The sequence below is a fragment of the Rhamphochromis sp. 'chilingali' genome (assembly GCF_963969265.1).
Source record: "Rhamphochromis sp. 'chilingali' genome assembly, chromosome: 20".
In the NCBI taxonomy this organism is placed as follows: Eukaryota; Metazoa; Chordata; class Actinopteri; order Cichliformes; family Cichlidae; genus Rhamphochromis; species Rhamphochromis sp. 'chilingali'.
In genome coordinates this window covers 8389196-8416901 of record NC_137947.1, presented here as the reverse complement: position 1 = coordinate 8416901, position 27706 = coordinate 8389196, and the positions used below count along the sequence as shown (strand labels likewise).

The following is a 27706-nucleotide window of genomic DNA, read 5'->3' as shown; positions in this document are numbered from 1 at the left end:
TTGTCGTCTCCGTTTGCGGTTTTTTTTGTTTTGTTTTCTTTAAGATTTTGTTTTAGATTTGAGATAAAGGGCCAAAACAAATGACCGCCATATTAAGCTCACTTCGGAAATCCCTGACTTGTGTTGGTGTTACTATATCTGAGAGCTTTACTTTGGAGTTGTACAGCTTGTATGGTGCTGATAAGGATGAAGCAGTGATCCTGCATTAAATACTCAGTTTTCTTACTTCTGCCAAGGATATGATGTTTATGCCTGCCAGTTGCTTTGTCTGTCTGTCTGCCAGGAAGATATCTCACAAACTGAACTGACTTCATGAAAGTTGGTGGACAGATTGACCCTGGGGCAAGGTTGCTTAAAGTTAAACTTTGGTGTTGATCCGTATCTGGGGATAGACAGGTATTTGTAATGACATGAATACTATATTCATCCTTCCGAGGCTCAAGGAATCAAATTAATATAAAGATTTCGTGAAATAATTATTGTTATGAGTACTAACGGCATGCAGCAAAAGCATTGCGTATTAACTCTGCACACACTTTGTAGCTTTGTGTCTTAATCTTTATGCGCCACTGCACCACTTTGCTCTGTAAAACTGGCTTCACATGCTTCGTAATCCTGTAAAACTTGTTGTTAAGCTTGCGCTAAAGGTGCAGATGGATATCTGGGAGAAGTTACAACAAGAGTAATATTGACTGACTATGTAACAGGATAAACTTTAAATGCACCCCAGTATTATGAATATAACTAGATTAAGTGAATGATTCAGCTGTCATGTTTACACCTGTGCCAATTTATCTTACAGTTAGCTCTTAATGCAGGAAGCATAACTCAGAACAGCTTAATGACATAATGATGACAATATCCTAAATTCCTCCTGCTGTAGTCAATTACTCTCTTTTTTAAGATGCTATTATTTTGTAACTACAACTCTTAATCAGTTTAAAAGAAAAGGTATTAATGAAAAGATTTGCTGGGATTAATTGCAATAAATTACCTTTTTAAGACTGAAGCTTCTGATCGAAGAATGGAAAAAAGCATGGAATTAATATTGAATTAATTTCCTCTAAGTGGAATAAGTGGAAGTGAATATTAACATTAAATATAAATAACCCATACTTACAGTAATGTGCAAAAGTCTTGAATCACCACTCATTTCTTTATGTTTTACTTCAAAGTAGCAAGACTGTTGTTCAAGAGCTCGTGAGGCGATACTTATCAAGACTTTCTGAACATCTTTCAAAGACTTTCTTTGGTTATTGTGAGAAAGGCTGAAGTATATCAAATTACACAGGAGAGAGGTGCAACAGTGAGTGTCTGCAGCCCTCTGTAAAACACGGTGGAGGCTCCGTCAAGGTTTGGGACTGCATATCTGCCAGTTCAGCTTGATGATGATCCCAAACACACTGCCGAATTCGTTAAAAGCATGTTGACTGTCTAATATCTCTATAAATTGATGCACTTATCTCCTATTTTCCTATCAAATGATAAATAAATGACAGGTAGCTGAAGGCTTTTGCACAGTCCTGTGGCTTGAATGAATACTTAGTAATATTTATTGAGAGAAATGTAATCATATTGCCCAGTATACCCAGCTAATCAACCTTTTTTAATTTTCTCCAAATCAGTAGTCACTGTGACGCCATCTTGCTTGAGTCCATTTCCTTATTTTAAACTTAAGCATGCTCGTTTTAAGTTTCGACGTTGCCCCAGGGTAATTGGCCTGGACAAATGTTTATAGAGTTAATTACTGGAAGGCAGACTTTTTTTTGTGCACATGGATATGAATGTATTTTCATGTGCCAGAAAAGCAGAACTCATGGAAGTGGATGCAGGCCAGACACAGACAGATCGAGAGTTGACTGCACATTAACTTAATGTTAGTGCTATTTGTTGACATCGTATCTGAAGAGAATGGAAAACAAGTTTACCTGATGACTGTTCCATCAGTTTACCCTCAGCTGTTTCTTTTTTTCTCCTCATTGATGCACATTAACACCTGTTTTGACACGGGGACGGTGAGCCACCTGTGCAATTTACAGAACCCTACACAACTTGTGAAGTGATCTAGCCGTGCTAATTGTGTTCATTTTTCTTTCTAATGTGTCAGATATTACAATTGACTCACAAAAAAGAATGCAGTAATTTTGACAGCACTATTATAAATTATTCTTGACTGTCACAAAGCTTCTGTGAGCAGCAAATAGTCAATTTAAATTATGATTTATATCTGAGTAATTGACCCAGTTGTGTTGCTTGTATGCATCACAGCCGCTGAGCGTATCAGTCAGACTTGTGCGGCCTGTTTGAGAATACAAACCTGAATCATAGTTAATCAGGAGAGACATGAAGCATCTCTATTTCTATTAAGATAAAACACACAAACACTTTTGACTCTGTTGTCCATCCACTGCTGCAATGCTTCTTTAATACCCCTGCAGGGTGTTTATTTCAACCACAATCAGTGTTTCAGTCCTGAAGGACGAACAATCCCTCAAAGATCCTTCAGGACTGAAACATTGATCTGCGTGGTGGAAAATAAACACCCATTGGGAGGATTACAACCGTCTGTGGACTGTATCCTTTAAACTCTGCTTGCCCCCTGTTGAGCCCAGAATGGCCAGGATGGAGGGACATCGGTGCCTCCACTATTGCCAGCTGGCTGATAAGGGCTGGCACCGCTTGATATGCTTGGCACACCATGGGAATTTGTGGTGATAAAGATATTCAGTCTTCTACCATCTGCTGAGTCACTGCGCAATCTCACAGCTGAACGAAGGAATTTGACCCTTTGTCCACGCATGTGCGCAGCCATGCATTATTTGTGAGTGTGTGCGCTTGATAGCTGTATGCTCAGGACAGAGAGGCCACTGCCCAGCCCACTTCTTTACTGAGCTCACCATAAACCTGCTGCTCCCATTCAGTGCACACACCTACTCAGTCTTACTTACCGTCTGCTGCCACATGTTGTATTGTTGTGTGTGTTGTGCTTGTTGCAAAGTTGAGCTTGGCTGAGTTAAGCTCTGGAGGAGAAAAGCATTAAAAAGACATTAATTAGGTGGTGCGATGTATTCCCGGTCGTTGCAAAATCAAGAGTTATAGCACCGCACTAAGCCCTTATGGAGATGGAGTCTGTAGGCTTGATAAAATCATTATAAGTTTGATAGATAATGGAAGTTGAAGGGTGATGTAGTGCTAGGAGATAAAGGTGGGAGGGTAAGGTTATATGATGATGCATTTTGCATGGATATATGTGTGTGTAGCCTCTATATGTGTGTGCTTGTACATGCACGCTTACACATATGCCTCTGTCTATCTGCTCAGATTGGTGCGAGGGCGTGCTTGTTTGCAGACTTAAGTGTGACTCTGCATGACTCCTCTCTTGCCTTCCCGCTCCTCACCCCGAGTGTCCTCTGAGACTGCGGCTCACTCCTGCGGGACTCGTCTCATTAGTTCAGTAATTAAGATAAACGAGGTTTTAATTGCAGCTGTGATTCACGCTAATGATTGTGGGACTCAAGATGAGGATTTCCTCTCCCTCCTCCAATCAGAGGAGTGTATCTGGGATTTGATGTGTACATGAGATAGAATCACAGCAGCGCTCTGCCCGCAGTGTTGCAGTTGTTATTTTTTTGTTATGATGGAGATTCAGGGTAGCGGTTCTGATGGTAAATCCCCGGTCCACAGGGTGAGACTTAGCCCTCTTATTGGACCTCTGACTCACTGCTCTCATTATATATCACTTTAGCAATAGCCCACTGCTGAACTATCCACTGGATTTTTCCTGCTCTAAACATCTGTGGGGGGTTTTCTGACCCAAAATGCTCCAACAATTCCTCAATTACTGGAAATGAGAAAGAAAGGTTTTATCGCACACCTATAGTGGCTGTTGCCTTAAACAAACAAACATATTCATGTATACTCCTGACAGAGTTTTGGTTTTTTTAAGTGTGGCTAAAACACAATCTTTCTTCTGAGTTGATGGTCGGTAAATTACTTAATGCTCATCATTGTCAGTGGTACTAAAGTCGCTCCAAATATACAAGTTACTTTTTATTTCATGCATTTATTACTTAATGATGTTGATTCCTGCATATCTTAAATGGGGCGTGCAGTATAATCATCAAAACAGCTTAAAAGCAGCTTAAAAGCAGCATTGACCATGCAATGTGCCTGCAAACAAGATTAAAAGACAATACTTAATTCACGTTGTAGTAATCATGTTAGCATGCTCCTTAGTGCTGAGAGGCATGCTGAATTGAAATAAAATCAGTCCAGCATGCCTTTTTGCGATTATTGTATTTGTCATTTTTGCAAGGCTTTTTATTTGGGAAAGCTGTGCAGCAGATCCTTATTGATTACTCTTAGTGGTCCTTCTTCCTACTTATTCAGTCACACATCTGCCATGTAATAAAATTTAAATACACATTAAAAACCTTTTTTTAAAGAAAAAGAAGAAGAAAGAGAAGCTTAGTCATTCAGGAGACTAGGGAGTAGATCTGTGGCTCCTCCTCCTTGGGGTAGCTTGTGCTTCAGGTGTTTCTGTATGAAAACATTTGACCTCAGGATGGATGGTTGGATGGATACTTGGCACCCAGATGTCTTTGGAATCAAATATCTGCGTGCTTAGTCTTGTTTCACCGCTTGCTGTGACTCCTGTTCCTCTCAGGAATATCAGATTACATGTTCCCATGACAGTTCTCCTCTAACGCTAGCATCTCAACTTTGACTCAAGTTGTTAGATCTTTGGAAAGATTTGTCAGATTAATCCCTCTAAAAGATAAGATCATAACAGCTTTGCACCTCTGTCATTACTGAGATGATGCTCAGCTATGCTATCAAGCTACAGCAGAGCTAAAGAAGAAACTAAGCACATAAATAAATTGCGACTAAAAAGAAAGGTAAAGATCAAAGAGTACACAAACCCGGGGTGTTTCTGACTGATGAGCTTCTACACCAATGAGCTTCTGCCATAGCATTGTATTACATTATTCACATCTATAGCATTACATCATAGCTTTTGGACAGCAACTCAAGCAATAAACAATCCCAAAACGTCAGCCATCATCTGCTCAAACCCATCCCTGAGGACGACAGGGGGGAAACACAGACAACACTAGTCAGTCTCAATGACACCCCCAATGACCTGAGGAACTATCACTCTAAAGCCCAGATGGACTCATTTTAGCACAATGTCTACTCGCTACATGCTCATGTCTATCTGCACACATATATGCTCGGACAGATCACCTACTTCACACTTACAGACAGATATTAAAGCACAGTATTCATCTTAAGAAATATAAAAAATACCCAATATTGACCTACTGAACATATTTTACCTGCTAAAAAGAACTTGCTTTCTGTGATTTCTATTATAGAGGACTTGAGGCAAGCAGTCTTGCCCCAAAAATACTGCTGTCCGTTAGGATAAGAGTTAAGCTTATGTACAGTTTCTGTAGCCTCTCCTCTGCGCTGTAATAATAGTGTAAGAATAAGCAGAATAAAAGTCAGCCTTGCGTCTCACAGAACGAAAGGACATCCCCCAAGCCTTTCATATCAGCCTCTTGTTTATCTTTGTGTGCTTGGTTCTATCGCTTTTGTCACATGCAAGCACAACTAATCCCACTCTAAGCTCCTTCCATCGCTACACTTTTCTTTCCTTTTAGACCATTCTTCCTTTCTCATTGTAGCGTCTTCGTGCTGGGAAACTGCAGCAAAGATGTTATTTAATTTGCAGCTAAAGTAGTACAGATTTACAATATCATCACTGGGTATTTTGAAGTCTGTCAGGACCACATATTGCACGTACACATTTGCCTATGGACACAGAGACAGAACAGGTGTCCACTGTCCACTGCACTTAGTATTAGGGGGCATCCTCTAGCCTGCCCTCAGCAAAGGCCATGCCATTTCCTGCCTGGACACACTGATAAGTTGTAAAGGCGATTATTTCCCGTTGTCTGTCTTTCCCCACATATCTTTATCTCTCAGTACTGCTACACCCTGATGCTCTGATTCCATGCGACTACTGCCTAACTTGTATCAGCAGACATGTTGTAATATGGACAAGCCTAATACCTGTTATTCTATAGGGAGCTCTTATTGTCACTGTCGCATCACGGGAATTTCTCCTGGTTTTCAATTAGACGCTCTGAGGCTCACCACAGCCCGGTGCTATGTAATCTCTCAGGGAAGGCAGATAGTCTGCGGGATGCTGATTGTGACACAATCCCAGGACTAGTGAAGTCTAGTAGAGTGCAGCAATCAAATGCAATCACAGCCAAGTCCAGGCCTCACTTTGTTATGGTGTGATCAGCCTCAGCTTTACAGCAACTAAAATGTGAAGTCAATAATACTGATCATCTCCTTACGATGCAAAATCTGCTGCGTTGTGAGGACATGATGCTCACATCTTTGTGGATGTTATTCTGACATGTGCTAGCCAACTGGATGTGGTGGAAGAACAAGGACACCCCGCATGGCAACAACCCTCCTCAAAGGCATCAGCCCCTGCTAGCAGAGCAATGCATCGTGAAAGAGCACAAAAACTGCACAGCTGTTCAAATTCTTTTCCACTATTGATCTCAGTTATTGGTCTGTATTTTAATTGTAATAAAAGGTCTATTTTGCTTTTGTTATATTTCCAGCATACACTGGAGGTTTATCAATTGCTGTTCTGTTCATTTACCCTTTGGATAAAGAGGACACCACTGGCCTTAAGAAGTGATATTCTAAGCTATTGGCTTGTGAACAACAGCATTTCCCAATGTCAAATCCAATTTCCTCTTCTGCTGTCTTCTAACCCGCTGCTGTTTTGTACTCTGTGCAAAAACTGACTTTGTGTTGTCTAGCACGCTGCAAAAAATCAGATAATAGGGTAAATCAGTCTAGCCTAGTCTCACTGAGAGACACCGACAAGATTTTTCGCAAACACGCTGCTACAAATACACTTCAAATACACACACTAGCGATAAGACCACACTGCCAGTTCAATACTCAGTTGAAAAGAGACTGTGACGTCTTGGGCTGACAGACCAAATCCAGGAATCAATAGCTGTAAGCCTAATTATTTTTCATGAGACCTGAAGATTGTAGATCGTGGATACATTTATCTGTGACCAGGATGAGAATTGTGTTGGTCTGAGGTTAGGTTAGGTCAGTGGCATCTTGAGCTAAAGTCATTGGAGGAAGCGCACAGAATGTTTTAATGCTGTTTGTTCCTAATAAATATGTAATAAAGTAGGATTTATGCCCTGTCCAAACTGCAGTTGGACACTCTCCCATTCCACCCACACACTTCCAACAATGGTCATGGGATGACTGTGTCTTCAATTATTTGTAACGTTACCAAACCAACAGTATTGTTGTTGGCCAGCAGGGTAGAGGTAAACTGTACTTCTCTTCCTCTTTCTTTTGTTTGTTGTTGTTCTTACTTAGCTGTTAATTTCACTTTTCACACATAAGTCAATAAAAAACTAAGCTATGAGAAAATGTTCAGCTGCAGGTAGAAGAGCCAAAAGCTTGGCCTGATCATGTCACGTCGATGGGTGTGGGATCATGTGCAATGTCACAGAACAAGCAAATTTGACTAGTTCTTTTGGTAGAGGCGCAAAAGGCTAACATCTCATTGGATTCACTAAGCACATTCAAAGATAAGTGGCTGCAAGTGCCTGTTGTAAAATCAAGTCAATAAGTACTGCTATGGAAAAAAATTCCACTGTTGTTCAGCAATCCGCCCACTCGTTACTGGAAAAGCAGCATTTGTCTAAATGTTTAGAGCAGGGGTGTCAAACAAAAGGCCCGGGGGTCAGAATTGGCCTAGCAGAGACTCTGGTCTGGCTCATTTGAGAGCTTTGGAAAATGTGAAGGAGGGCATATATTTTAGACTTTTAACTATATTTTACTAAGTTTTCCTACTAATAAATACCTTCCCCATTCCCATTCATACTGCAGTGAAATAATAGATAAAGAATCAAATGACAGAAAAGTTCTTGTTTTTTCACTATCAACTATAGAACTTTATGAGATTTTATTGTTTGGGTTTTTTTTACGATGCGTCCAGAAAAAGGACATTTTTTGCAAAATACAAAAAAAAAAAATCTTATTTATAATTACAGCTGTCTGGGCAATGAGCTTTCAGTACTTTTTCCATAAGTTCACATTTATTACTTATCATTTAAGTCATGCTGACAGATTTATTTTATTTTCTACAGCAGTATGTTTTATTATGTACAAAAAGTGAGACATGCTGCTGAATATACTGACAGAAATGGGATGCCCACTTAAAATCAAAGTGGGTTGTATGTACATGAAAGTAAAGCTTAATTTATACATCTGTAGAACCTGTGCAGAGCATGCAACGTAGCCTAGCAAATGGCCAACACCATTAACAGCATTTACACAGGTTGCTGGCAATGAAGGGGACCCACGTCTCTGGAGCTGCACATCAGGTTACAGCATAAGTTAGGCTTTAGGGCTTCAGGTGGCAGGAAGGGTCAAAGCACAAAGACCGCTTACGTGCATCTTACTAGCTGTGTCAACCTGAGTGATCTGTGGTTACAAACAGAAGTCGGTTTCATCTGCCACACATTCTCAGACAATACTTGTCCTTGAATCTTTTCTGAAGAAAAAAACTTTTGATGAAACTAATTCATTTAGTATTCATGAAATGCAGCTTGTCTGCCAATGGCATTATCACTTCACATCGCAGACACACAGGAGCACATGCATATGCACTAGTAGCTGTCATACACTAAAGGGTTTGTGTGAATGCACGGATGAGCACGTGCATAAGCAAATCAGTGTAAGTGAGAAGCTGTTCATTTAGATTTTGAAGCGAGTGTAGTTTGAAGACAATAACTAAAACCTCATCATTAATATGAATGCCTGTAGGCGTAATCCTTAAAAGTGACACTAATTTGTGTACATTTAGCAAAGTACACAAAATCTTAGCCCCGAGCCTCTAAGCACTGGCTGCTTGCCATATCACATTACTAGAATGTTCCAGCGCCCCCATGGTGTTGTCACCAACTAGAAAAAACAGTTGTCACTAGCTTAGTCATGGCGATTACACTCGGAGAAGTCCTGTTTCGGCTGTCCTCAAAAGCTCGAGTTTTGGAGAAAGTCATTGTTATCCACACGTCGCACACCCAGTTGAACTCATCAGATCAGATCCTTTATATCTTCTGCTTCCAGGGCAATCCTCCCATAATAACTACACGTGTAAGTTTTCCACTTTTGCAACTTAGAACACGGAAGTCGCCCAGAATCACTAGCATGTTTTCCCCCCTGTGTCTACACTCGCTCCTTTGCTGTTTGTGAGGGAGTGAATTTCAATAACAAAACTGTTCTCAGGAAATAAGCCTTCACTCCATTGTTAATGATGCAAGGGTGTAAATGTGTTTGTCAATACATAATATGAGATCTACACTCGTGTTTTCCACCTATTCTTTGGTAATGCCGAGATTCTTCAAAAGTGGCAAATTATTTGGATTTCTTTTATTTTGTAATTGTAGCATTGGCCATTGAAGCTGTTGAGCACATTATAAATTCCCAGAAAATAAGAGCTGCTTGTGTGAGTTTGTGTGTGTCTCAGTGCCTGTGGGCATTTCTCGAGGTGTGTGCGTGAGTGGATGAATTTGAGTGTGCAGGCCCACTCTAGACAAAATCATGCCATGCTTTCTCATTTTCCAGTCCAGTACTGTTGGTAATGTGAGAGCATGGCTAATCCCCTGGAGTCTCACATCACAGAGTCAAACTCTCCTGGTTAACACTAGATGCACTCTGACACACACACGTACACAAATCTTTGAATTTCTTCTTAGGAGTTTGAAATTGAAACAGCAAAATATTAACACACACAAAACACAAATTGAAGTAACAAATTTGAATTTCAAAATTCAAATAAAGAGTTTATTGCTATTTGTGTATAATTTGGGTGCGTGTGTATCTTTGAACAGCAATTTTCATCCGTTGGGGGTCTAATCACTGTGTCCTAGCAGAGCACTGGAGAACACTTTGCATCAGCAATTAGATTATGATTATATTTTCTTTCTCAGTGGCACCTCTGAGTCACCCTGTGTAATTTCAGTCTGTCTCTCTGGTCAAGCTCAACACAGCGGTGCCTAGGTGGAAGGCCCCTTCAATGGAACCTGAAGCAATGAGTCAAAGCCTCTTAACGGATGCATGCAGAGAGTACAACCAGCAGCCTGCTGTTATCTCGCAAATGTACATTACAGCACGGCACTCTAGAGCTTTTCGTAGATGCGCGTGTTTGTGTATGCACGATAGCCGCTCGGCCAGGTGAGCACCCAGTCGTCTGGGCAAGGGGCGGCTGTTGGAGAAGATTGGCATTCTAGTCAGGCCACTGAAGCTGACAAAGCAATTTAGAGGCAAGATGCCCACACTGAGTGGGTCTAAGTCCCTGATGCGCGTTACCCTCCCACCACCTCTAACAATTGTTGTCAACATCAACTTGCCTGCCTCTCCCATCAGGCAAAAAGAAATGTTGCAATGAATGTTGTGTCAGCTTAGTGTCACTAGTGCGTAACACAAAGTGGCAGTTTTTTTGTGTTTTTTCCCCCCCATGCACACTCTTACAACAACACACTACTACACTTCTCCTAACAAGATACTTGGGTCTAGCGGTTACTGCAGGATTATTACATTGATTACATGTGGCCTTTTTGCAATATTCTGTGTTATTGATCCTGTGTTTCATTGTCTTCCTGCTTCCGATAGTGGTCATTTTCAGTGTTCCACACCTATTAGGACTCAAAGGAGCTTGCAAAGAAAAGCGTCTGGACTTCTTTAAGTTGCTTGAAGATGTTTCACCTCTCATCCGAGAAGCTTCTTCAGTTCTAAGGTCAAATGGTGGAGAGTCCCAGATATAAACCTAGTGGGAGTGACCCCCCACAGAGGGATAAAAGGACCCCCTGATGATCCTCTAATCGCCTGAGCCAAGGTGTGAAACTGGGTGTGGGTCCCAATAGGCCAGAGTTTCGGGTGTGTTCATTGTGAAACCTGGCCCCACCTTATCATGCGAATTCCTGAGGTCAGATGGCCCAGGATGTGAGTGGGCGTTAAGGCGTCTGGGAAGGGATCTCAAAACTGGATTATAGATGGCAGAGAGTTGGTGTCGTAAACCCCCGCCTCTGTTCAAAGATGGTCGCTCACAGTGGACATAGATGGCTTCTTTCACTCCTCTTTCAAACCATCTGTCCTCTCTGTCCAAAATGTGAACATTGGCATCCTCGAAAGAGTGTCCTTTATCCTTAAGATGCAGATGGACTGCTGAGTCTTGTCCTGTGGAGGTGGCTCTTCTGTGTTGTGCCATGCGCTTGTGAAGTGGCTGTTTGGTCTCTCCAATGTAGAGGTCTGAGCATTCCTCGCTGCACTGTACAGCATACACCACATTGTTAAGTTTGTGTTTTGGCGTTTTGTCTTTCGGGTGAACCAGTTTTTGTCTGAGCGTGTTGCTGGGTCTGAAATGCACCGGGATGTCATGCTTGGAGAAAACTCTCCTGAGTTTCTCTGATACACCGGCTACATAGGGGATGACAATGTTGTTGCGTCTGTCCTTCTTATCCTCCCTCGCTGGTGTCTGGGCGCCCTAAACGCCCTAAATGGGCGTTCTTAAAGTCAGCAAAGAGGCACAGAAAAGAAGACCAGACACCAGCGAGGGAGGATAAGAAGGACAGACGCAACAACATTGTCATCCCCTATGTAGCCGGTGTATCAGAGAAACTCAGGAGAGTTTTCTCCAAGCATGACATCCCGGTGCATTTCAGACCCAGCAACACGCTCAGACAAAAACTGGTTCACCCGAAAGACAAAACGCCAAAATACAGACTTAACAATGTGGTGTATGCTGTACAGTGCAGCAAGGAATGCCCAGACCTCTACATTGGAGAGACCAAACAGCCACTTCACAAGCACATGGCACAACACAGAAGAGCCACCTCCACAGGTCAAGACTCAGCAGTCCATCTGCATCTTAAGGATAAAGGACACTCTTTCGAGGATGCCAACGTTCACATTTTGGACAGAGAGGACAGATGGTTTGAAAGAGGAGTGAAAGAAGCCATCTATGTCCACTGTGAGCGACCATCTTTGAACAGAGGCGGGGGTTTACGACACCAACTCTCTGCCATCTATAATCCAGTTTTGAGATCCCTTCCCAGACGCCTTAACGCCCACTCACATCCTGGGCCATCTGACCTCAGGAATTCGCATGATAAGGTGGGGCCAGGTTTCACAATGAACACACCCGAAACTCTGGCCTATTGGGACCCACACCCAGTTTCACACCTTGGCTCAGGCGATTAGAGGATCATCAGGGGGTCCTTTTGTCCCTCTGTGGGGGGTTACTCCCACTAGGTTTATATCAGGGACTCTCCACCATTTGACCTTAGAACTGAAGAAGCTTCTCGGATGAGAGGTGAAACGTCTTCAAGCAACTTAAAGAAGTCCAGACGCTTTTCTTTGCAAGCTCCTTTGACTACGATGACCTGGATGACTGAGAACCTTCACAGACCTATTAGGACTGTCGGCCAAAGAAAAATAAGAGCATCTGCCGTTTTAGCAAATGGCCCAAAATGATTGTTGGTCAAATTAATGTTGGGAATCATTTTGGTGATCATAGGAATTATTAATGCTGACCATGAGGGGCTGTTTCATACTGATGGTCTTGTGTTTCTTTGGTTTGTTTTAATCATAGCGATTGCCTCTAAAAAATTTGGGGGGTTTTAAGTATTATATTTGACTTAAGGCAAATAAGCCACTAAGTCTAATGTTAGCCAACAGCTTGGAAAACATCAGACTTACTGGCTTATTGGCTCACTAGTCATTGTGCAGTTCATCAATAAGGTAGTCTCGAAGCTGAAGGATAGGTTTTATGATGGTTTTAATCCTTGTCAGCATCTTTATATTTCACCAGACAGACAGACAGACAGACAGACAGACAGACAGACAGACAGACAGACAGACAGACAGACAGACAGACAGATAGACAGACAGATAGATAGATAGATAGATGCCACTTGTCATCAGTTACATAACTAAATTCATTATGTAGGCTGGATATGATCAGCAGTAGTTTCTGTGCCTTCTACATCCTACTCTCCACCTTTTGGCCTCAGTCCAGGCCAATTACCCCAAAGCTTTGCTCTCTTTGCTAGCTTGGCTCCTCTCCTCAATGTTCATTCTTCTGTAGTTTCCCTCCCTTCCATTCCAGACTAGATATAGGGCAATAATAGAGTGCCGACTGGGGAGTGGGGAACACAGGCATGGGTTAATCTGTTGACCCCTAGCCGTTGTATACTATAGACTTACCTCAACATGTTTCTCTGAAGTCTAGACCTCAGCTATTACTCTAACCTATCTGAAAGAGAATGTTTCTTAATCCCGCTCAAAGTGTAGCTCAAGGTTCACAGTGTTCTTACTTGTGAATGTAGGATTTCAGAAAAAGGGAAAATAGCATTTATCATGTCATATAGTTAAAGGAAGTTAGTTTAATCATGCAAAAGCTAATGAAAAGCAATCATGTCTCAAAATGTAAAAAGAAGAATAAAGTAAAGTAAAAGAAGTAATAGTTGGTAAGCTACAAAAACTATGACTGATTTATATTATTAGGACAAAACCGGGGGATTAGCTACAACAAATTTCTGGCCAGAACTTCAAATAGTATTTCAGACAGATCTGTTTCATTTTTACTGAATAGACCTTAAAGTAAATCCAGTATACATTTGTTTGTAATCTGCCAAAACTGGAGTAATGTTAGCCTTGAAACCAAATAAATTCAAGAGCTCATTTTTTATTTTTCTCTAGGCCCTCTCCTTCAGACACAACACTGATGTGTGCCACAAAACACCCTGCCATATGTGCAAAAGGCTTCAGTATCAACTATGGTGAAGTGTAACCACACCTGTAAATGTTTAGCTCTCGCTGTCATTGCCACCAAAAGAGTCCCTCTAAGTGTGCGTACTGCAGCAGGTGCTTCCGACCATCCGCACAGGTGCAGACTGAACGATCAGTTTTCTGCATGGAAATAGCAAAAGAGCATCCTAAACAAATGCTTTAATGTCTTAATGCTATTGCAAATAACAAACATAGCATTAAATTTGACACAGGAGGCATGCACAGTCCAATCGTGTGAGTGTCTCTCGTTCAGAGTTGTGCCATACTGAAAGCGATACATGTTAAATGTTGTGGTGCTTAAGATTTCAATAACAAGTTTTAGTTAAATGTGACCTGTCTATGATGCTAGCATGTTCAAATTTAATTTTTGAATACAGGTCATTTAATGCAGGCCAGTTGTTGACTGAATTCTTACATGCATGAATTTGGTACACGCAGTTCACTGATGGGGAAATGTTAAAATGAAATTTTAAAAATTTCCCCAAAGCGGGCTAACAGGGACATTAGTAGTGTACGTGCCTTAAACTAGAGCTGGGATGTCGAGTCGTTTTACATCGAATGCCACATACAGCTTACATTAATCTCAAATGGACCAGACTAGTCAAACTCTCCTATCTCAGTATAAGCACGTTAAAATACACATTAGATGTCTCAGATATCTCAGTATAAGAAAAAGAAGTGCAATTTCAACAGTGCGACTTAGTTTTTCTACATTATGAAAAATACTGCTGTAGTAAAGGAAAGAAACCTATGGTGCATTATGTAAAACTTGTTAAAACCAATAAATAAATGTGTCCCAAAAAAATGAAACAAATCTGTCAGCATGACTTAAATTCTACGACCTAAATTGTGTAATATAATTCAAAATGAAAATTTTTCTTAATTCACAATTTAACTTTTTTTTAACTGGAGCCATTGTAAAAACAAATCAATAAAAACTCCATAAATTTCTATAGTCAATAGTAAAAAAAACCTTTACTGTATCTATTTTTTTACTGTTGTATGGAAACGTCTTTATTAGCAGGAAAAGCTGTAAAACCTCTGAAACTACAGGTAAAAATTGAAAAGCGATGCCGTCCTTTATATTTTCTAAAGCTGTCCAGTGTGCTAGTCTTTTCCAGGCCAATTCTAGTGCCCTGGGCCTTATTTTTGACCACCCTGGCACGCAGCATAATGGTGTGCTGATGTGTAGTACTCATTTTTGTCAGATGTTTTTGATTTGGTTGCGGCTGGATTATATTTTATCTGTTCAGCATTATTCGATTTTTGATCATTCCCTCACATTAACCTGTTTAACCTGCAGTGTGCGACATCACAGATGACCTGCTGTGGTGGCCGCTGTTAAAAGTGTTAAAGTGCTCCATGTTAACACGGCGTAATTGAATTAGTCCTAGGTATGTTTCCCATTCATTCATTGATCTCATTTAGTCTTGTCTCCTCCATTGTTTGCCTTCAGCTGAACAGATTGCTGTAATAACATTCACATTTATAAAGTGCTACTTACCAGAGATTTCAAAAGGGCTATTCACGTCTCATATAACACATCATCGGCGCCAAGGATCACACTGAAAGTGTAAAGGCATTAGCTTCTCTGAGTGAGACTTGAGCATCTGATCTGAGAGAGGGAGATACCAGGCAGTGCGGGGCTGGAGCAAGAGAACATTAAAAGTGAAGAGGTGAGGGCCATTGGGTGTACTTTTGTTTGTGCTCTCCATCTGCTGGGTGTAATTAGCAGGGTGTCGGAGAGAGAGAGGGAGAGAGAGACAGAAAGAGAAAGTGTCACAGAAAAGTGTGAGAGAGGTGTGAAAGTTAACGAGAAGGACGGTAATTTGAAAAGGAATAGAGGGAATAAGAAAATATTAGAAGAGGACTCAAGTGGGCCTCGGTCTAATATTTTAACCTGTTTAATTGAAGTGAATGGATAACACCAGGCACACTTGAACTTGTTAATGAGAACAGTGCAGCGTTCATAATTTGAAATGCTCCTCTCTGAAGGAGTGCATGGAGTATGACAAAGTTAATGCAATTTATCAACCCATGCAAAAAGGGGTGACTGCAGTCAATCTGTATTGTAAGCCTATTATGTTACAGTTTAAGAAATTCTTATAAGAATTATAAGATTCTATTAATACCAAATTATACATCCAAATATGTTCTTGAAGTTCATCTGTGGGTTTTAGTTTCTAAGTAAAGATTGTTTTAAATTCAAATTTAAAAACATTTGATGTCCTACATCCCATCCTTTCTTACTAGCATGCGTCGTCTTTGATGCTTTTATCGCGACTTAACTGCCAATCAGCAGCACAAATGATACAGGAGACCCATGGTGCACGCACAAATGGTTTTATGCCTGCATATGAGAATTCACAGACAAACAAAACAGTAGCCCATTTATTTAATTTTTAAAAAAGTCTCCGTGACACTAACAGTGATAATAAAAAAAGATCTTTCCGATATCAGCCACGATGCTTGTAGTTCCCGGGATGTGTAACTATGCTTGCAGTCAGTTACTGACAGCATTATCACTACATAAATTACAGATGAACTCAATAAAGAAGTGAAAAAGGGAAGGGGAGTGTGACAGAAATAAAGCGGGTTTAGGAGAAGCAGCTTGTGGACAGGTTGGAGGAGGTCAGCCAGCCTAAGGGAGGTACAGAGATAAAAGACAGCACAGTGAATGCAGTATCCATATTACATGAAATAGAGACTTGCACATGGCTCATCCACCACCTTCCCTTCCAAAGGATTCTTGTTGTATCCCAGGAGACATGTTGAATTATCAACTATGCAGGTTTTGTTTCTCTCTCTGACTTTCTTTGGTCTCCCTCTCTCCCTCTCTCTCTCACTCCATCTAGGAAACACAAACAGTGTTTTTGCCCTGGACTACATCAGTGGATCCCTGACAGTGAATGGGCAGCTGGACAGAGAAAACCCCCTCTACTCAGCAGGATTCTCTCTGACTGTCAGGGTGAGCTGCCGAATGTGGGGGGAGTTATTGTGTGGAGGGACTGTCGTAGGCTAGAGAAGAGACTGAAAGGCTGCTTCACCGCTGGATTAAGAGAGAACTTTGATATGAAAGTGTATTCTATATAGTCTCCAAAGACCAACTAAACAGATCTGGATATACAGTCTGTCGCTTATGCAGGAAATCAGTTAGAACTAGATATGTATGATGTGCGTGCAGTATATCTTTAGATGCTTTGTCAATATGCTTCTGCACAAATGAGACTCTGACAAACTCAAGTGCTTTTATTGGGCTCATTAGTGGCCATATTCATGCTTGCGATTCTGTGATAATGTCCCCTCCAGAGGCTCGTGCTGAATGAGCAGATATTAGAACAAGGGGAGCAGAGAACAAGAAAGAGGAAGAGGATTTAGAGTCCTCCTTAATGCTGAGGCCTCCTTTGTTCCTCCATTTTTTCCCCTTTTCTCTTGTTTGAAGTAGGTGTGATCTCTGAATCCCTCTATCCCTCCATGAGCCAAGTCTGTCTCGCTTGGCTTTTTAGCATGTCACTCCTTCCCTCTCGCCCCCCCCTTGTCCCCCCACCTCCCAACCCGGAGCCTTGCCACCTTGTCCAGTCCTCCACTTTTGTTGTCATTATTTCTTCTCCTCCACCATTGTACACCGAGTGGTTCCCACAGGGTGTGAGGGCGCGTGAAATGGATTTCCAAGTCCTGCTGAAAGCGGAAAGATTTGTGAACAAAGGCCTCATTTTTCTGTGTAGTTACAATATTCCATTCGTGATCTTGATAGCTTGACAAGTCAAATCTGCCACACCTTAAGAGAAATGGCCTCTCTGGCGTTTGTGCATTTACTGATTTGGCTGCAATTATTGGTAATAAAAAGCAGGTCGCGTGACATTTTTATACGAGAGACCATTGAGATACATTTGGCTCTGAGGTTTAATACAAAAAGAGATTCTGGCAAACATATTCCAGGCTCAGGCTTGTCTTTTTAATTGAAATCAATAATTACTAACCAGAAAAGTAGAATGAGCAAAAAGGCTGGAAAAGAAAAAAATGTCACCCAAAAATTTATTTATAAGATATGGATTTTTCTCCCTCCTCTCTAAATTTTCTCTCCTCTTCTTGTGCTTTCTTAGCCGGTGCTGCTATTGATTGGAGTGTGCCGTAGTAATACAACTAATTTCTCAACTTCAGGCAGCTTAGATAGCACTGAGCACGTGGAGGTGGAGGTCAAATTATTCTGGAGCACTGTTACGAAAGAGGCTAAACTATCTGATTATCCAGACTAGCATGTTGTTTCTGCTTCTCCTCCTATTGCCTGTGACACTCGTTCGTCAATAAAAGACAGTGGTTGCCCCTTTCTATCATTCCCTCCTATTTTTTTCATTTCAGAGGGCAGCCATCTTCAATAACTGAGGCAGGCAAAAACAGAGTGTGTGTAATTGTGTCTCCTCAATTGGACTTCTTTCACCTAAATCTCATTGTGTGTTCATGCGTATGAGTGTGTATGTGTGGATGTACATGTGCTGGCCTTCTCTTGGCCTCACTTTGAGCCTATTTCTGTGATTGCTTTTAGGCCGTCTGTCTACCTTTTGATCCAATAAATGAACAGCTGTAAATACCGAGTGAGATTGCGTGCTGACCGTCTCCATCCAGAATGACATTTTCAGTCCAATCAAATGGATCGCTCTCTCTCACTCTCGCTATGTCTCTCTCTCTCTTTTTTCTGTGTCCCTCTCTCTTTCTCTCTCTGATGAACATTTCCTGCTCTGGCTTCCTGTTAGGCCACCGAGCTGAATGATGACCGCAGTCCATCTAGGGCAACTGTGGTGACCACCTTCACCATCCTGTTAATTGACAAGAATGACAACGCCCCGAAGTTCAACAGTTCTGAATATCGGGTCCGCATCACCGAACTGGCACAGGTGGGCTTTGCCCTGCCCCTCTTCATCCAGGCAGAAGATAAGGACGAGGTGGGTAGATCACATCTTAATGGTTTCCACTATTCACAACATTTGTATGCCCCTGTGCTGACAACAGCTGTAGCGGGAGGCATTACGTTTTTGGCTTCTCTATTCTCATCAACACCTTTCTTTTAATTACACAAGAACATTTGATCAGACTCAGGAATGAATGCAATATGTCCGGAACATCTGAAGTGACTTTCATGGCATCTGTTGCAAATATTCTCATGTCAGTGATTGAATTTAGCGGTTACAAAACCAGTTTTTGCCCACAACTGAAGACTTCTTAGATCAGTGCTGGCAAAACTTTACACGTCAAAAGTCCTGGTGCACAAAATAGGCAGACAATAACACAATCAAACATTAAAGTATTTCCAGTGACAACTTCAGTGACCTTTCAAAATTATGTCCAAAAAGGAGTAGTAAACAATTTCTGATGAATAACTGCAAATATTCAACACACTTTTTTGCCCCAAGTCCTCATCTAGCAATCCTCAGGGCTGTGAGCCAGGCTCATCTAGGGGTGGCCAGTTAGCCGGTGAAATTTCCCCCTTTAGTAATACTGATGGCTTACCCACCTGTGGTGATAGCCCTGGGTGGATTATGATCAATCGACCATTTCTTGTAAACCTGGTGGGGCTTTTGTCAGAAATGTGGTAATTAATCAAAATGCTACAAGTGAGTATTTATCTATTCATATCATTACTGAACTGCAATAATTTGAATAATGGACACAGTGTGACATCTTCAAGCTAAAAATTTATAGAAAATAAGCAAAGATAGACGAAATCTGTTGTTTGTTTTGTTAGAAATCTTTTAATTTAATTTTGGGGAAACATGAAATGTCTAACTGGATAAAATCATGAAATCATGCAACAAAGACAAAGCATGTCTTTAGGCATTCATCAGTGCCATAACTGAGGAAAATAGGTAAATGTGACAGTATATTTCTTGTTTGGTAAGATACAGACATACTAAAATATTATCATTGATCTTTTGTAAGTTGTCTTTGCATGTGGGATACTGATTAGTTCAATCCTGGCATGCTTTTAAAGATTATATCAGATAAAAGATGCTGTCTTTACCACATTCTAATATTCTGTCTGCCTTAGACCTTTAATTTTGCTACATAGTTCTATTGTACAGTACAGTATGCTAGTGTAAAAGAGAACAAGAGTAAATCAGGATGTGACAAAATGTTAGATGTATTTTTGCATTCCTGCATCATACAAGCAGATCCAATATTCAGTATGAAGAGAATGTGATTAGTGCAATAAATAAACCTGATTGGAACACGCAGAATTGATAGTTCAAAGTTTGTTTTTATCAGATTTCAGACTTTTTACTTTCAGTTGGAATAGATCGGCACTAACAAGCTAACAAGATACATTTTAATCTATCTTGTTATCTTGTTTATAAATGCACAGCCAAAAAAGAACATCAGCCACTCTGTGAAACTATATTTCACTATGTCATGTGGATTGTGTGGATTGTCAGCAGGAGTGTGCTACAGCCTCCTTTGGTTTGCCCGCCACTTCCCATTTACTGTATCTATCAGCCTACTGTGGTGACACGCAGTCACATACACTCAGACACCAAAATATACACAGAAGTCAAACATTTTAGGCTTGCTCTGTCTCACTCGTTTTCTCTCTCCCTCGCTCACATATGCACACGCTCGCTCACACCAGCGCATTGGACTCGACTACAATTTAATTTGCTCTGGAAGAGATGGGATAGAGCATCAAATTATACCTAACGAGGAAAATCAATCACCTAGGGTGCAGATAAGCTGAAAACTAGTCAACTCTGATTGATTCAGGCGCAGCAGCCGCCAGGGTGGAATTTGACAGATAACTGTGAGTCAAGTGGATAGAAAAGAAGGTAGAGAATAAAGAGAAACAGACTTGCGGAGGGGAGAGGAGAGGAGCAAAATCATAAGTCGTAGTAATTGGTGGAGCAGGAAGAAAACAGTCAGGAGAGGAATACAGCACTTGAAAGGAGAGATAGCAGGAATATTTAGCAGCAGGTCTGTTTATCCATTCTAGGGATGGCGTGTTTGCTTCTGCCTGTGTTCCAGCAGCAAGCAGAGAAGAGAGCACTGCAAGCGTGTTGCTGCACGCAGGTGGGGTGACGACCCAGACACCTTGGCATGAGATAAGAGGTCTCTCTGTAGGTTAGCAACCAACATTTTACCACCACCAATATCAGCGTTCGCTCAGGGGAGGCTTCCAGACACCTAACATATCTGGGCTAAGATTGCTTATTGCAAATGGGGGAATGGCTCCGAGACGGTTTTAATTTACTAGATTCGCCGTAGATGCTGCATTCGAAAGCACTTACCAGAATCGGCGCATTAGCAGCCCCAGCTCACTGTTAAGTCATCATCATGCAACAAAACAAAAGACATCAAAAAGAGCTTAAAAAGCAAAGTGTCACATGGAAAAAATATAAAGAGAAAATGCATAAAACGTATTCCGGGGCATTTTAAACTCTACCAGTCTTGCATTGTTACTCTGCTGTGATAGAGCCACGAGTACATCAATTGCAAGGAGTAAAGCCCACGAGGTGTTTTTTGTCTTGCAGTTTTTTATTGCTTTTTTGATCTTTTAAACCTGCATGTCATTGCCGATACACACAAACTCATTCACACTCCACTACACCTGCTCTGTAATCTCACTCCTTCCATGTGTAAGGGATTATAGGCAGACATTTCTTTTCTTAGACTATGACACAAGTGGTAGTTACCTCTCTGCCTGTCGCTGCCTTCATATCCTCTTCTACTTGGCTAGCATCTTTAAAAACTTTTTGCTGCTGGAGCTTGTCACTAAACTTTGTGGCAGTTGCATCTGACAGGATGCTTTTATTGGGGGCTTCTAAAGGCAGAAGCAAATGGACGGGCAATTACGTTTATGGGCAGTTTGAGGTGACATCCCTGCATATTGGATGGTCTTTTAAATAGGAGTCATCAGCCACAATGGTTCTCCCACAGACGAAAACAAAAACAAGGGGGCTATTTCAACTGGCAGCATAATGCCAATTGACCACGCCACCCGTCTTCCTCTGTCTGCCACAATGGCTACATGATTGGCTGCCCTGAAGCTTTATACATCAAGACAGGAAGGACCTAGAGATGGGGTTTTTTCTCCCGCTCAAGAAAGCCACAGGTATTTCAGAGATGTGATGTCACTGGTTTATATTTACCCATAATGCATCTGCACGTGGGGATTTATCTGAGGAAAAAGAAGTGGAGAAGGAAAAGATGAGTTGGGGGTTTTTTTCCCTCCATTATTCCAAATTTCATATATATACTTTTTCATTACACATAACTGCAATGACACAAAACATAGTATTTCTAAATCAGTCTTCATGTTCACATAATCTACATAATCATAAACATTGTGCTGGCAACTTACGCTGCAGTGAGCTAGAAAGCAAACACAAACGAATGTAGCTGGATTGAGGTAGATAGTCATGGTTGTCACCAGGGATCACGTCAACCCCTTTTCCTCTCTCATAAAACACACAATGTGCGCAAAGCATATGGTTTTCTTCTCTGGCTAGGTATTCATGCAGTCTGACTTACTCTTAGAGCTCTGTGGGAAATAAATGGGGAATAAATTCTGTGTATCACTTAAACTGTGACCCAAGTTTTACAGACGGAGAAGTGATGAATCTGTGGTATGGGCTATGATTTGATTCTTATGTCTGATCACAGTTGGACCTTTCAGTGTTACTGTTATTAATATTCTGGCTTGTCACTTTGTTCTTTTTGTACAAAGTGCACTCCTCCACGCCAAATGCATCCTGAAGGAATTTTCGAGTTGGCTTGTTCCGTCTCGATTTAACATTTTCTTCACTGGTGCATTGTTTGGTGTGCCTTTTTATAACTGCTTCATTATGAGCGTTCAACATATTTCACAGTTGTTCTCAGAAAAGAAACATCCTGCTCAAGACTGACAATAAAAAAGCTGCTGCCTACATGCTGATCCTGGTTTTGAAGATCATTTATTATTGTTAATTAAATACAACTCAAAATTAAAACTAGGTGGGGGGGGGACTTTCAAGAAAATAAATGAACTAACTGAAATAATATTGTGTGCTCAGAAAACTAACTAATAAAATACCAGAAATATGAAATATGTTCATATCAAAGTGACTCTGTTGAGGCTGTGTTTGTATTTGGCTATGTAGATTTATATATGATATATGATCATAATAACCAGAAAAAAAACTAATTAGAAAATATAAAACTCTAATAATCTATTATTTTAAAGTACGAACACAAACATGTGACATATTGAAAGAAAAGTTTGGAATAAAATAAAATAAGATAAGATAAGAAAACCTTTATTAGTCCCACCCATGGGAAATTTGTTGTGTTACAGCAGAAAGTGGACAGTGCAAAGTTACAGTAGCAAAAATTAAGAAAAACACTGGAATACGATAAGATAAGAAGAATAAGATACTATATACAACAGAATAAAATACAGCGTTGTCAGAAAAAGAGAATAACCCTTCCACATCATTCATGCATTTGTACAGGTATAAATTACAAGTATCTCGTGTCCTGTCATCAGCGATACATTAATCTTTAGTATAGCTGCAATTTTATCATTTTACCAGCAAAGACAGAGAAATATTTAAATGAAAACACATGAATATCATACAGTTATTACACTGTTGTTAGTACATGTTATTACCTAACACTACTAGACTATGTGCAGGCTTTTGATATACATCATTCTAGGTACAACAGCCATAAATGCGTGAAAAATATGTATGCTGTCTATCTATCCTGTCGAGATAGATAGACATGTTTTTTCCCCCTATAATTAAATGTGATTTCTTTTGACTTGCTAAATATACAGTGCCATGTATCGTATACTGCACATTTCTCACTCATAGGTTAGACTCAGTATATATTGCCACCTGACTGTGCTCCATCTTTTAAAAACACAATTTTCTTGCTCTTATTCTATCCTCTCTCTTATCCTTCCTATGGCAGGGGGTGCACAGCATGTTCCAAGTGTTTCTGACAGGAAACAATTCAGAATACTTCACCATCTCCCCCACAGCGGTGCAAGGGCGTGCCGACATCAGGATGAGGGTTGCCATGCCGCTGGACTACGAACAGATTCGCAGCTTCAGTTTTTCAGTAAGTTTTTCAACTTAGTTTGAGTAGTTGTGCCCTGTAGATTTACCTGAGAAACCTGCATCACCCCAACAAAGCATAGCTGTTGGTTTTTTTGATAATATCTATTAAAAAGCCTAAAGTAGCTTAAAGATTTATAATCAATGGAAATGAACTGTGGACCAAGCCAGAGCTGTGAAAAAGAAAATCCGAATGTAACTTCATTATGTTTCTTGAAAAGTGTTTTGATTTGTTTGGACACAATGCACAGTTAGACTGGAGCAATATCTCTTTCTAAACAGCACCGAGTTGTTTGAACAGTGAAATTGCTATTTTGTCACCTCAGTTTAACCCCGAGTTGTTTATAGAATCAGAGTAGCACACTGTAAATCTTAAATAAATTATTTCAGTAGCAAATTCAGATTACACTTTTTAGAATGCAACCAACAGCCTCCATGCATAATAATCTGTTGTTTTTTCCTTTAATCATTCTTTATATCTGAGGAAACATTCATGTGTCTGTGTGTATTCATTGCTTCTGTTCCTTGCTCTCTCTCTCTCAGCTTTATGCAAATGAATCCATGTCGGATCATGTGGGATTTGCTCGCGTCTTTATTGAACTAATCAATGAGAATGATAACCGCCCCATCTTCAGCAGACCCCTCTACAACATCAGCCTCCCTGAAAACACACCACCTGGTACATCGCTGCTGCGCATCCTGGTGAGTTTCTAAGTGAACCGCTGTGTGGTGTTTACACAGCTGGGAACGTGATAAATTACTCACAGAGTGGGGATTTATTCCTGGAGAGAAACTTAACATGGCTCCAAACAGATTACAATAAAACCTGGCTTGTACTAGTAACTTTTACAGGGCTTGCTTTATTGGGGATGAAATCTTGAAGTGTTTGTTTAGCCCACGTGACCCGGTACTCTCTTGAGACTTTCCCGTACGAGTAAGAATTTAATGTGACCCAAGCAAGGCAGTGCCTGAAACTGAAAAACACAAATGAAAAACGCAGTTACCTTCTCATCTACTATACTGGGCCACAGTTAACCAAATTACTGACAGCACAGTGGTTTAGGGAGAGAACAGTAGTATGGTTAGTCCATATCATTGTTTGGGCCAGATAAAATTACCTTCAGAATTAAGATTTAAAGTTTCATATTACGCTAAACTTCTTTGATCTGTAACAAATTGAAGCATATTGTAGAAATGCCAGTTCTAATTGGATTGTTGTTATCAGAGGAGGTTAAGGTGTATTGCTTTTCATATTGTATTGAAATTACAGATGTCAATAATAATGGCATGACTCCATACAAAATAATGCAATTTAAGAATTGAGTTTAGGATATTTTTTTTATCATATGTTGCATTATTTATTTCCTCCATGTCTATCATTGTTATGTAGTTTCACATAGCTTGAAGTAGCTTTGTAGCTGCTCCACCTCATGATCTCAGGGTCCCACCATTTAGCACCTGCAGCCACTGCTTTAATCAGATGAGGAAACAAAAAAACAAAAGCATCTCTGACTGTCTCCTCATAAGTCTGCATTATTATTCATTACTAGTCATCGCTGTGATGAACGCCCACAATCCACTAGAAACATGTGCCAAAAACCACAGTGTGAAAATCAATAGTGTTTATAGACCAGTTGTTCATGAAACGGAGATTGCAGGGCCGTCTAATACCCAATAAGTATAGCTGGTGTTGGCCTCGTGCTGCAGCATGTGGTTTGCCTTGGAATCCTGATATCTGGCTGTGGGGAGTGAGTGGACTGTAAACAGAATGAAATGTGACGGCTTCAGTGAGGAATATACACTGGCATGACTGACAGAACTCGTATACCCTGTTAGATAAAGGTTTCGATTGTCTGACCTGTTATCAAACACACACAAAACTGCACTGATATAGACATTAGTCCTCTGAGATTGAGACGTAACATGCATTTTAAAGAGGCGTTTAATATAGTACACATTTCTAGGTGGGTTTTGAGACTGAGAAATAACAGACACATACACACCTACAGGGTACAGTATATACAGTATTTAATATTAAAGCTGTGGAGCTTATACTTTTGACGTCAGATGAAAGTCCATGACTGTCTGTACTCTTTGACCTTCTTTGGTCTTCACATGGTGCTTGGAAAGTATTTTCTGTTTCAGTTGGGATTCTTTCTTTTTTCTGCACTATGAAATTTTCTTTGCAAAGATGCAGATGGCGTCTCCTGTCTCTACAGAAATGAAAGAGCACTTGTCTCTGGCAAGAGAGGAATCCATTTGGTGCAGGTGTCCAACTCCAGGAAAAGGCAAACAGCTCCAGACTTGAATATTCCCACTGACATGTTGCAGCTCCTCTAAAATCTCTAGTCATCTATACGCTTTCATGTTTAGAGACTTCTACACATAGTCTGATGTCAGTAATACTACTTGATGGCCATTACAGTGCTTTTGCTGACTGGAATCGTGTTTTCTTCATCTTGCAAATTCTCTATCTGTGGTGAAGTTTGTGCTCTTTTGCTCTGTGGGGCCAAGGCTAAGTGGTAACTTTCCACTTGCTTTATTAATGATATTGCCACCTAGGTTTTAAAGAGCCGGGGAAATCTTGTTTCTAAGTTATTAGTTTTTGTTTTGATTCCACAAGGGAAGGCAATGCAACCTAGCCCAAGGACAGAGACTGGAGCAAGGATGTGTTTGGAAAAAAACACATTTTAATTTCCCTTTCGATAATAAAAGGAAAACAATCTGTAAATAGAAGGTAACCTGACTCGATAAAAGTCAATAAAAGTGACTAAAAAGAGTAAAACAGTTGAGCATTAAAATACTAAAGGAAAAGAAACTTGTCAAAAAAACTTTATTCATAAGATATACACCGGTACATTAAAACAAATGAAATAAAATAAACTACACCAGCCTGACAAACATGCTGTTACAGCATAGTCCAGTCTGTGTTACTCTGTCCAAGATTTCAGATCAAAGCATGATCCTTTCCCATCCCCATATCAAACAGCCTGCCACAGACAGCAAACACACCTCTTCCCTCAACACTGTGCCTCCCTCCTGATACTACAACACTGGGCAGTGCTGTTGGTAAAACAGAGCTGCTGCAAACAACTCTGATACCGACACAGCTCCTAATCCCGAATGCCCCTCTGGAACTCCTGCTATCCCGACACTAGTCCAGCTGCTTTACAAAGAGTTGAAACAGGTTACTAACAGAGGTGTGCGAAGCTCTGGGCTCTGCCCTTTGGCTCCTCCAGATTTGACTATAGCATCTAGCTTTGGGTCTCGTTATGGTCGGTTAGTAATGGCAAGGTGTTTGTGGCAGCACATCTTCTACTTTGGCATCTTACGCTGGCATTCCCCATGTTCCTCTGCTTTAGGCTACTTATAATATCTCTGGGTATTGATCAGATCTCCCACCTATATCTCCATATTGCAGCTACTAAATGTTCCTCAGTGACCTGCCCCAGGCTGAAATCCTTGGCAGCTTTCTTTCACACTCTTTATTTAGGTCAATTTTACAGTCATTAAATCTGGCAGGTTATTAAAACTACACATATATCAATTAAAATCAAGACATCTAAAAACAAATAAAACCAACAACAAGCAGAAAAAAAAGCTAAAATGCTACAAGCACAAAATAAACAGGCAAAGGACATAAACCCAAATATTCTACCTTGTGACATCCCCCACCCCTTTAATGGTGGTATTTCCTAACACCT

General features: G+C 40.6%; 1 protein-coding gene across 1 annotated transcript in view; it reads left to right on the top strand.

Annotated features, from left to right (window-relative positions):
- The window catches only part of cdh23 (cadherin-related 23), a 200091-nt gene that overhangs the window by 92252 nt on the left and 80133 nt on the right, over nt 1–27706 (top strand). The window contains exons 10-13 of the mRNA XM_080868676.1: nt 16773–16885; nt 18669–18857; nt 23857–24006; nt 24546–24704. Coding sequence (XP_080724802.1) covers nt 16773–16885; nt 18669–18857; nt 23857–24006; nt 24546–24704 — 611 coding nt within the window. The remainder of the gene's footprint in view (nt 1–16772; nt 16886–18668; nt 18858–23856; nt 24007–24545; nt 24705–27706) is intronic.